This window comes from Mandrillus leucophaeus, unplaced genomic scaffold (assembly GCF_000951045.1).
Source record: "Mandrillus leucophaeus isolate KB7577 unplaced genomic scaffold, Mleu.le_1.0 Scaffold269, whole genome shotgun sequence".
In the NCBI taxonomy this organism is placed as follows: Eukaryota; Metazoa; Chordata; class Mammalia; order Primates; family Cercopithecidae; genus Mandrillus; species Mandrillus leucophaeus.
In genome coordinates this window covers 4143226-4155314 of record NW_012102798.1, presented here as the reverse complement: position 1 = coordinate 4155314, position 12089 = coordinate 4143226, and the positions used below count along the sequence as shown (strand labels likewise).

Here is a 12089-nt window from a genome sequence, read left to right as displayed (position 1 = left end):
AACATGGCACAAGTATACATATGTAACAAACCTGCACGTTATGCACATGTACCCTACAATTTAAACTATAATAATAATAAATAAATTAAAAAAAAAAAAGTTACTTCTGATTTTAATTCCTTTAGTTTATTCGTGATTTTCAATAGGTTTGAAAAAATAAATACCTCAAAGCCTAAATTAGGCTCTCTTGTAAAAAGGATTTGTGCACCTCTAGTACTTTTTTTTTTTTTTTGAGACGGAGTTTCAGTCTTGTTGCCTAGGCTGGAGTGCAATGGCACGATCTCAGCTCACAGCAACCTTCACCTCCCAGGTTCAAGTGATTCTCCTGCCTCAGCCTCCAGAGTAGCTGGGATTATAGGCACGCACCACCACACCCAGCTAATTTTGTATTTTTAGTAGAGATGGGGTTTCTACATGTTGGTCAGGCCGGTCTCAAACCCCCTACCTCAGGTGATCCACCGCCTAGGCCTCCCAAAGTGCTGGGATAACAGCCATGAGCCACCGCGCCTGGCCCCTCCAGTAAGTTTATAAGATTAATTTGTGAAGGATTCCCAAAATTCCTATAAGAAATGAGTTGCTTTAGGTAAAGCCACTATTATGTGCCTTTAAAAATTAAGCTAAGCATAGTGCTTATAGTTAACATTATTATACACTTAAACATTTACTAAGAGGGTAAAATCTCATCTTTTTTACAACCATAAAAAATAAGTGGCTGGGCGCGGTGGCTCATACTTGTAATCCCAGCACTTCAGGAGGCGGAGGCGGGCGGATCACCTGAGGTCAGGAGTTCAAGACCAGCCTGGAAAACATGGTGAAACCCCATCTCTACAAAAATACAAAAATTATCTGGGCATAATGGCAGGTGCCTGTAATCCCAGCTACTTGGGAGGCTGAGACGGGAGAATCGCTTGAACCCGGGAGGCGGAGGTTGCAGTGAGCCGAGATCATGCCATTGTACTCTAGCCTGGGTGACGGAGCAAGATTCTGTCTCAAAAAAAAAAAAAAAAAAAAAAAAGTAAACTAAAATCAGCCTACATGTATATGATAAAAGATAAACTGATAAACAAAAAATTGCTGACACTCCAGTTATCTGTGAGAATGTAATTTACAAATTAAATTGACCATAGTAGGTCCTTCTAAGATAAAGTACAAAAGAGATAAGTATGTACCTTTGTATGACTGTATTCTGCAGCCAGTCAGAAATTATACCTAGGTCTATCATTTAGTAGTGTCTGTTCCATAATCTTTGTTATAGATAATAACTGTGAGCAAACTATATGAAACAAACTTCACACATCTAAGTAGAGGCTATTAATATAAATATACAGGCCTAAAAAGAAGGTATGTCTGAATACCTGAGGATTTATAACTATGTGCATAGACAAGTCAAGAAAAATAAGTAAGGATAATTACAGGAGAGTGGCTACATTCATGCTCTTTTGGGTAAAGCTACTTGTCCTACAGCTTCCAGAGTTATGTAGAGGCCTCATTCTGAAGACACCATACAAATGGTTTTCAATGTGGTCTCTTAGAAGTATTAAAAGGACCCATAGCAGGTCTTCATATTATGAAACTTCATGATATGCATTTGTTTATGATAGAAATTTTTTTTTTTTTTTTTTTTTTTTTTGGAGACATGGTCTGACTCTGTCGCCCAGGCTGGAGTGCAGTGGTATGATCACAGCTCACTGTACTCTCGACCTCCTGGGTTCAAGCAATCCTCCCACCTCAGCCTCCCGAGTAGCTGGGACTATAGGCGCATGCCATCATGCTCAGCTAAGTTTTTCAAATATATAATTTGTAGAGATGGGGGTCTCACTGTGTTGTCTAGGCTGGTCTGGAACTCCTGGGTCAAGCAATCCTCCTGCCTCGGCCTCTCAAAGTGTTGGGATTATAGGCGTGAGCCACGGCACCTAGCCAGAATAATTATTTATTTATTTATTTTATTTTTTTTTTTTTTTTGAGACAGAGTCTCGCTCTGTCGCCCAGGCTGGAGTGCAGTGGCATGATCTTGGCTCACTGCAAGCTCCGCTGCCCGGGTTCACGCCATTCTCCTGTCTCAGCCTCCCGAGTAGCTGGGACTACAGGCACCCACCACCACACCCGGCTAATTCTTTGTATTTTTAGTAGAGACGGGGTTTCACCATGTTAGCCAGAATGGTCTCGATCTCCTGACCTCGTGATCCGCTTGCCTCAGCCTCCCAAAGTGCTGGGATTACAGGCGTGACCCACCACACTGGCCCAGAATAATTATTTTTTAACAAGAATGCTGTGGCCATTGGTCCTAAAGGAGGGACATCTAAGTTTTATGACGTAAAACATAAAAAGCACTCCTGCTCCAGATCAGGTGCTCAGTCTCCCTTTTCTGCCCTGAATCCATGCTTCACTTCACTTGAATACAATTCATTTTACTCCCTCCCTGATTCCCATAAGCCCTCTGTCCCTGCCTCAAGCCACATGTGACTCTCTTTCTCCACACAGCCAATGCCTACAATGTGGGAGAGTCAATTTCCACAAAACAACTTGCCAGACAGGACAACAGTTGGAGGAGTTTGTGGAGTAAAGTATACCACAAACCACATATCACCCACCTCATTAGTGTCAGAAAAATATATTATTCCTTTTTGTTCTTGTGAGGGTTTTTTGAATGGACAAGTAGAAGAGTGTTGGGGTAGATGGATCTGTGAACTCAACAAAAAGTTTTAATACTCCTAACATCAAAGACCCAGCCAAGCTAGTGGCAAGTTTTTTACTGGCTTGTTTTAATGCGAAAGAAGCTGTGGCAATTTTTTTTATTTGTTTTTGTCATTATCATAGGAAAACTCATGAACTGTGTTGAGAACACCTACAGTAACATGGAAAAAGGCAAAGACTTCATGAGATTCTTCTTTATTGAATAAATTACCAATGCCATCTTCTACCATATAAAAAAGGATGTAAAAAGCACCCGTCAATCTAAACACTTCACTGTTGTTCAAAATCAGCACAAAGTGTTTGCCTTGCTACAATGAATTATGTACTGAAGCCCAAGTTTTACAAGCTATATAATTTATTTGCACCCCAAAGTACCTAAACCTAACCGTGTGGCTGCTAGGCTACTATAAGCAATAATGATGTCATAGAAAAGAAACACACTAATGTAACTAGCACATAAGCATTTATTTGAGGCAGATACAGTGCTGTGGGACCCCTAAGCTAACAGCATCAAAACCAATTTTTTGAGATATTCCATTCTATAAGAATGACTCAAAGATCCACTAACACCTGAAAAAAAGCAGAGAATCTGATGTTACCACCTTGCAGCAATCCAAGATCTCAATAGAAAATGTTACTAAAGTTGTATGTAATATGCTTACAGATCACAGTGAAAGTATATGGAATGGCAAGGTGAAGTATATAGGCTCTTAATTCAATCTCACTACTTTCTATTACTAGAGAACTGGTCAGCATCTTCTGGCAGGATATTGCATAACACAGTCAACTGTGCTCTCCCAGTATTGCATGTGGCTTTGGGTAACAATGTGGATTATCTGTATGAAACAGACAGGGAAAAGGCAAGAATCATCAAGACTATCACAGACCTTATTGAAAAAAAACTAATATTAATAGGCCTTTATTTAAGCAAAATTTTTCACTTTTGCCCATCCACTGAAGATTGCAAAGACTCTAAAGCAATATGGCTGATCCCATTGGTTCATAACATCCATCCTTCGTCATTGAGCAAAGCCTCAAAACAGATTCAGCTTGATTCAATCTATTTTACTTTCTAAGCTTTAGGACACACAACCTAGAATCTTGCACCAAAAGGCACTTCTAGTTCTTCAAAAATTTCCTTTTAGTTCTGAAGTTATGAGTTCCTGAGATGGCCTGCCACGAGGCTTTATTTTGCTCACGGCTGTGCTATGATATACACATAAGGAAATAAAAGGATCACTGCCTGCTTTACAAATTGATAAGCCTGAAGACTAAGAAAATGTAAAAACCTACATTAAAGAAACCCAGAATTCTGCCAGGTATTTTTACTAGCAGTACAAAGCTGAAAACTATCACTGATTTCTACTTATCTGAGCCATTCGGAGTCACAAAGTGGGGGAGTGATCCCAAGGGACCAACCAAACCATCACAATAGCTCTGTTGCTGCTCTGTGGTTCTGGTAATTCAAAAAGAAATAACATTTGATAATTGCCAACACTTGGAACTACACATAGTAAGAAATCTATTTCACCTGCCCAACCATTTGTTTCTTCCCATATTCCGCCTATGTTTTTTAATGGCACCACCATCCTCATGGTTCCCCAGGCTTATGAACTCTGAATTATGTTCAAAGCCTCTCTTCTTTCACTTCTGCCAAGCAACCAGAATTTGTTTGGTTTTGTTTTCCCTGCAGTGCCTCTCTGTGCACGTGTAGTCACCTAATCACAGGTCCTCATCCAAAAGCTATTCCAGCTATCTTTATATTTGATACAAATTCTATAAACCGATGTGTCTTCTCATCCTTTCTCCCAAATTAGATACAGTTGGGAATAGGTGAAGAGGGAAAGGGGAGGAGAGTTCTTATACCTGTGATCAAATTTCATAGCCATTACAACAGAGCTGTTTAACAAACTTTTTCTGAGCACAAGAATAGCTAGGCACAGAGCCAAGAAAAGAAGAGGCAATGATGGAAGCCAAAAACAGGTGAGCTACAATCTTTCCACTCCTACACAAAACCTGGCCCTAGAGTACCAGCCCTTGCATATGCTGATAACTTCTTCCAATTCTTAATTTTGCAACATTCCTACATTCACAAACTCTGCCCCTGGGGTGGCTTTCCCACCTTCCCAATGCCAGTTTTCCTACTGCCCTCATAACCTTAAGCCTAGTTAGTCTCCCCTATCTTGAGACTCTTCTCCCAATTCATCTGATACTCTAGAGGACTCTTCTGCAAATCCTGTTCTCTTCCTAATACAAGAAACTATAAGCAGATGCAAGATCTCTTATCCAGCCTCCCCAGAGGATTCTCAACACAAAGGCTACTTTTAATTTCCTTGAAGTTTTATGATCTTAGAGACCAGAGCAAGGGGAGTGATATGAAGAATGCTGAGAGTGAAAGTTGCTGACTGAAGACAGCTGCTGGGAATCCCCAAGTCCTGTGGCAAGGGGTGTGGTGGTGACAGCAATGGGTTTAAGAACAACCAAGTAAGACTTCAAGATCTACTGGTCAAACAGACTCTACCAATGTCTGTACCTCCTCCATTTCAAAACTTGGTTCCAGTTATTCCCTCCCTATAGCCTTTTCCCTGACCACTCCTTTATTCCATGTCATTTCCATGTGTAGGTATTTTATGTGTATTTTATTAATCTACAATCATGGATATATTGCTTTGTAAGTATTTCAAGCAACTTTGATAATGGTATCATATCTTGAACAGGACTGTAAACTTTGTGAGGATAGAACTATTTCTTCTATTTTTCTGGTTTCCAACCATGGAACTCAGGATAATGTACATGCTTTTTTACAAAAACAGGGTTTTTTTCCTCCAGTGACACATAATTTCCACTCAGTTATTCAACACTAACATTTTTAACTTTGAGCAAGTTTCAATGTCTGAAACATTAAGAGCTGTAGAAAATACACCCACACTTGATACAAAAGATGCCACTTATAGTTGGACTGAACATAAAATATGCTCCACCCAACCAACTATACTATTACACTGTACTTCTTCCTTTGGGTTATTTTCTTTATACTACATAAGCTGTGGGTCATTTTTGCTCTTAGCAACACTAACTACAGAAGCTAAACTCTAAATAAGCTTACTGTTGGGAATCTACTCTTCCCACCTACACAACCACTGGTTTCCCACACTGTCTCCAGTGTCCTGTGAGCAACTGCCCAATTACTGATTGTGGAAAGACAGCTTAGACATTGAGGGTCCATTCTTGGCAGATGCTGGGTTTTACTGCTGGTCCTCACTTACTTAGCTTAATTGATTCAGAACAGTATCAAAAAGAGACATTATTACACAAGTTTGAAAAAGAGACTATTTAACAAAATTTAAATGTAAAAGCCCTGGTCATTGTGCTGCTTTATAAGAGCCAAGCATGTGTGACATCGAGAGTACAGAATAATGCCTATTGAAATCAGGAAAACTTGGGAACTGACTAATCTCATTACACAAGTTTTAGTGTTTCACACATAAATTCTCAAAAAGTAAAATTATCTATAAATAGGAAATGCAACTCACTTCAAAAATATAATCCACTGCAGCTAAAGGTTTTAGTATTTATGACACAAATTTGGTTTCAAAAAGCATACAGTTTTTAAAAAGACAACAACACAAATGTTAACATGTGCCTGAGAAACACATACTCTGAAAAACAACTCATGCATGGGTTAACAGACCATTTTTTGCTTTTTCAGTAGTGGTCTTTCTTCCTATTGGACTGAGAGATTTCAGCAGAGATTCCTACTTGGCTGCCACCCGCTAACTGAAACCTGAGTGCAGCACAAACATAATTCATAAGCAAGAAAAATTATGGGCTAAATTATCACTCCGTTTGGCCATATGGGGGAGAAAGCAAAATAAGCATTTTCTTTTTAACTAAATATACCTTGTCTCACATACACCTTTATGCATGGATATAAAAACAATTTTGTGATTTATATGTCTCCATCCTTCTAGCTCAGTCACTGATGGCTTTTACAGAACAACTGACAACTGGGAAGATGCCTGCCTTCTTTTCTATCTGTAAGATGTGACATCAGATTGTCTTTCAATGGGAATCAACATTGTTTAAAAAAAAAAAAGTTACACCTTCAAAAAGACTCAACAATTTTTCAGACAGTGTTTTTCTTTTACAAGAAAAACTATACATTATGACCAGAGAATGCAAGTTAGTACCATTATGTTAGTGTGGATAAGGAAATCTGTCATGGCCTCATGGCATCATCTGTGATAGACAGATACATCTTCTGGCTATTCTGGTCAATCTTCATCAGAAAACATAGAAATATAATGGCTCATGTTTAAAAATGCAAATTTAATATCACTTTAACCTGAGCTGCACTATCAAATCATCTTTTTGATAGTGCAATAGGATTGCTACAGTTCTGTCTAAACAAAATGCCTACTCCCCAACACAACCCAATTCCTCCCATGCACACTGAAAAACAGTAACTTGACTACGGTGGCAAGATGAGGAAGAGTTAACTGTTCAAACACCTCTTCAGAGTCTCACAATCTGCATATCTGGGAGTGGATTTTTTAAAAAATACATTTAATTAATTGCAATTTAAAACCACACTTACTGATGTACTTTAATAATAAAGAATCTTCTATGTGCTATGGTCCATAAAAAATGTAGTATTGCGTTAACTTCAAAGGTGGTAAGATGATTAAAATAAAAAGTTCAAGTAACATGACACGCAGCAGCATTAAAGATATAAGACTGAACAATCCCAGTGCTTTAGCAGAATCATTTCATATTTTTGTTACAGAAGGGGTCTTAAAATGAAATCCAGCAACCATAAGCATAAATAAAAGCTTTTAAAATCTTTTCACAATATGTTAGTGAAAGAATCATAAGAGCATTTTATGGGAACAAAGGGGGCTTTACTTATTAAAATCAATACAATTCACCTTAAGGTATCATATTTGTAATGTTTTTAATTCCTAAAATGTATCCCTTACATTTAACAATTTCTGAAAAAGGACCTAAAATCATACCACAGGTTTCCAAGAGTCGCCCTCACCCCTCAACTAAAACCATCCCGAGAACCTCAGACTCTTACACTCTCAGCAGCACTCAATCTCCTGGGTGCTAAGTTAGAATGAACATGCTAAAGCATAGTGACACAGAAGCAGGAAGTTTTATACTGAAAACCGGCCTTGAAAATTGCCATTCCATTACAGTCGTTCAAGTACTTATTCAGGTCCTCACTTCTCTCTCCCTAGGTTCTTAACGTGTGGCCCTGGAACTGTAGCATCAGCATCACCAGGGAACTTGTTAGAAATGCAAATTCACAGCCCCACCCCACACCAACTGAATCAGAAACTCTGGGAATGGGGCCCAACAATTTGTGTTTTAACAAGCACCATAGATTATGATGTACTACAAAGTTTGAGAACTAGTCCTTCTCAAACTTTAATGTGCATAAGAATCACCTGAGAAGCTTGTTAAACTGCAGACTCTAATTCAGCAGGTCTGAGGCGGGGCCTGAGAGCTTACATTTGTAATGATTTCCCGGGTGATGTCTTCTGCAGACCACAATGCAAGAGTTTCTCAAATCGGTTGTTTACTGAAATTTAGGGTGCTCATAAAATACAGATTCCAAGGCACTACCCTAGCCCCAATTATCCAAATCTCAAGAGAAAGATTCAGAATATAACCAGTGGTTCGCCACCTTGGCTGCACATTAAACTCACCTGGTGAGCTTTTACTAATCCTGATTCCCAGGCCCCATCCAAGACCAATTAAGTCAGAATCTCTGGAGTTGGGGCTCAGGCATCAATATTTTTAATAACTTCCCAGTGATTCCAATGTGCAGCCAAAGTTAAGAATGACTGCTCTGGAGTCTAACTAGCTCAACACCTGGCACAGTGGATCCCTTTATAGTAGCAAACAGGTTCCTATAAAATAGCTTTCTGGGCTCCCTGACATAAATCCAAGACTGCTGATTTTGAATATCAAAATGCAGTAAAGTTAAGTTTTCCTCATGTCTTTAACCAGATTTCTGTGCACAAACTTGCCTGTACAATGCTTTCTGCAATTGGGTAGGTAATCAAAAAATGGGAGCAACAGTGAAGAATTTGTATCCAGACAGCCTGTTCATATGTTGACATCCCCTCAATACTGAGTGGAAGGATAACTAACTGATGGATCTAGAGCTTCTAAACCCATAAAATGAGGATTTCACCAGTTACAGACATTCTGAGAGAAAAGTCTTGGGAAGGGATGAAAAGAGTGTGCATTTATGTATGAGAAGTTAAAATTGTCAAAAGCACAACATCTGGTGGGCAAACACACTGCTCATGACATGATAATAACTAGGAGAAAAAAAAAATCCCAGTATGTCTGTTTATGTCTTATGGCACTTAGGATAAAGCAACACTAATAAGTACACAATGCTGTTAAATATGTAAAACAGAAAGACAAATGTGTGGTACTTACTAAGGCACTGTTGAAATGCTTAGTTATTTCCCTCCCATAATGAGGAAGCTTTCCTGAATTTTCCACAGTACACCTCAAAAATGAGTTGAAGATATATGGAAATAAGACAGTCCATTTTCCACTTAAGTGAACTTTCATTCTCCACTTGGTCATCTTCAGTGTCTACTCTACATTAGTTATTTTATAGAATACTTGACACATTCAAGGTCTGCTAAATGATAATAGTTCTTCTTCTTCCACCACCGTTTCAACATATCCACAGCGGTCAAAAGTGTGTCCTATCATCTGCTTAATTCCATGAAAAAGAAATCCAGGGGCTGGGGTGTTTGAAGAGAATAATATCTAAATATGTGTGCAAAGTGGCTACTGTTAAAATGAAATTTTCAAAAGCATTTTCTGTATGAACTGGTCAAGCTCACTTTCCTTTTAAAATTCTTGCTATAGTCATTGAGTTAACCCAAACTCACTTTAAAATGTGTGAAAATAGCACCTCCTGAAAGTGTGTTCTCATATGCTTTGGAGCAATGGAGCGTGAATACTAAAGCAGCCTTTGCCAAACTCATGTAACAGCTCAAGAACTAAACAGGAGTGAATTTTTGCAGTCCCATGACTTTGCAGAGCCAACCTAAGTATCATCCCAGGACTAGCTTTAATATATCAAAGACATCCAAGAGAAGGCAGAAAAGTCACAAATAAGTGACTCAAGCTAATAAATATTTCATAGATTTTTTCACATGGCAGTCTTTTCAAAATCAATTTTACTTCTTAACCAAAAAAGTTAATTGGCTAAATAAAGGTGTGGACTTAGGATTTAAGCTTCTAGAATTAACACTAGGAAATTTATAAAGATATTTGTTTGACAAAGTGTTCTCCTGGATGCTCTTTCATGCACTTCTCATGAACCAATGCCCAAAGATTAACCAAGTCTAAAAGAAAATGCACAGACCACAGAAGAGTCATACAAAATTAAGACATTTAAAGAATAAAAGCCAAATAAAACAAACAGTACAAATGCACAATTTCCAGGACACTTTATTGTAATTTCCACTTTACATATTAATATTTTAGTCTAGGCAGAAGTGTTTATACTTATACAATAGTAGTCCAATCCTCTAATCTCACAAAATGAAGCAGTTTTAAAAGAACATCAATTAAGGTATTTATGATATGGGGGACAAGCGGCACTTTTAGCTGGAAAAGGGGGTGATGCCTTTCAGTACGAGTTTCACTGAAATTTTTCCTGTATTATTTTTCTTGTTGATGCTAAGTACTCAAATAAAAGCAATTGCACTTTTTCTCATTCTGCCCTCTCTTGGTCTTTACATTCTGTCTAGCATTTAACTCAAAAAGTCAGTTTACATTCAGTTTACACATTAAAAAAAAAAACCATATGCCCCATCTCCCACACATGCAAATGGACAGGGATTAGAATTAACCTGGCTTTTAGCTGTAACAGTGCTATTTAAAAATTTTCAACCACACACTTGAAGGGTAAGATAATTTAAGGTACAAAACCAAAGGAAACCATAACAATTCCTACACATTTACTATTTAACTGTTCTCAAATCATCGAGTATAACATGGATTTCTTAAAAAGTGAAATCGACACAAAAGCGAATGCACGCTTAATGTACAAACTGACAGTGGCTCTGTGGGGACAGTTCTCTTTGAATGAGCTATTATCCAGACAGTGGAATGAAAAAAAAAAAAAAAAAAGGTCTCACTCTTCAAATGTGAGGAAGCCGGCAGTGCGCTCGCTTCACGAGAAACACATTTTAATGGGTGTATTTGGATAAAAATAAGTAGTAAGGGAAAATGTGTTTTAAGAAACCTCCCCCCTTCCCAGGGCACAAGGAAACCCAGAGGAAAAGATGGGTAACCTCACAAGCTCCAGAGCTAAGTTCCATCACTAACAGAAGTTGGATACTTGCTATTTTTCGCCCTGCAATGGGATAGTAGTTCTCCATGTGCAAGGTACGCGGGGCGGGAATACTGGCGGGGCTTTCACTTGGGGTAACGGAAACCAAAGTGAGGAGAGGTCAACACCTTGAGTAACCCAGATCTCCAAAACCGGGGCAGGGTGAGGGGTGGTGGGGGTGGTGAAGAAGACAAGTAAAGGGGTCAAAACTCCTCGAAGTCATCGCAAAGAGAAAGCTAACACCTCTAGGAGCCACGGGGCCATCCCTTGCAGCAGCACCCTGCTCCAAGTGTGGGGTGCCTGCCTCGGAGGGCAAAAAGCGCAGGGTGCCCTTAGTTCAGTTGAGTGGCTCCGGGGACCCGGGCAGCGAGAGGGCAGGGGCATCCGCCGGCCGGGAGGCGGACTCGCACTTTGCCTCAACTCTGAGCCCCATCCCGAGCGCAAGGGAGAGGGCGGCGGAGGGCACGGTACTCACTAGGGCTCGTTGGTGAATCGGGGGGTCCGGGGCTGCTGGTATCCGTACAGGTGACAGTAGAGCACATCGAAGCAAAAGCAGCACATCTCTGCTGACACCACCATCTTCCGGGAGCCCGGCGATGAGGACGAGGCGGCGGACGATGAGGAGGGTGAGGAAGAGGTGGCGGCGGCCGGGGTAGAAAGTAGGGTCCCCACTCCGCAGCTCGGAGGTGGCGACAGGGCGATCCCCCCGCCGCCGCCGCCGCAGCCCTGGGGGGGAGAGAGGGTACAGCCGCTGCCGCTACCTCCTCCGGTTAGACCTCCCAGCCCGTTGAGCCGCGTACCGGCGCCTCCTAGTCCCAGCTCCCCAGCTCGGCACTGGCTCTCTCCGCTGCAGTGGGAGGAGGAGGAGGCGCCACCACCGCCACCCGAGCCAGAGGGGGGCGAACTGGACAGTTTCTGCTTCTTCACCCCGCAGCAACCCGCCGCCATCTTGGAACAGTCTCCCCCACGCAGCGTTTCCGACCCATAAGTGAGGCGAGCTGGCGGCGGGGGCGAGCAC

General features: G+C 40.5%; 1 protein-coding gene across 2 annotated transcripts in view; it reads right to left on the bottom strand.

Annotated features, from left to right (window-relative positions):
- Positions 1-12083, bottom strand: part of AMMECR1 (Alport syndrome, mental retardation, midface hypoplasia and elliptocytosis chromosomal region gene 1) — a 129907-nt gene extending 117824 nt beyond the window's left edge. For both annotated transcript variants that reach the window (XM_011984511.1, XM_011984512.1), the window contains exon 1: positions 11547-12083. In XM_011984511.1, the coding sequence (XP_011839901.1) occupies positions 11547-12019 (473 nt within the window). In that variant the 5' untranslated portion in view covers positions 12020-12083. The remainder of the gene's footprint in view (positions 1-11546) is intronic.
- Between the last annotated feature and the right edge of the window lie 6 nt (positions 12084-12089).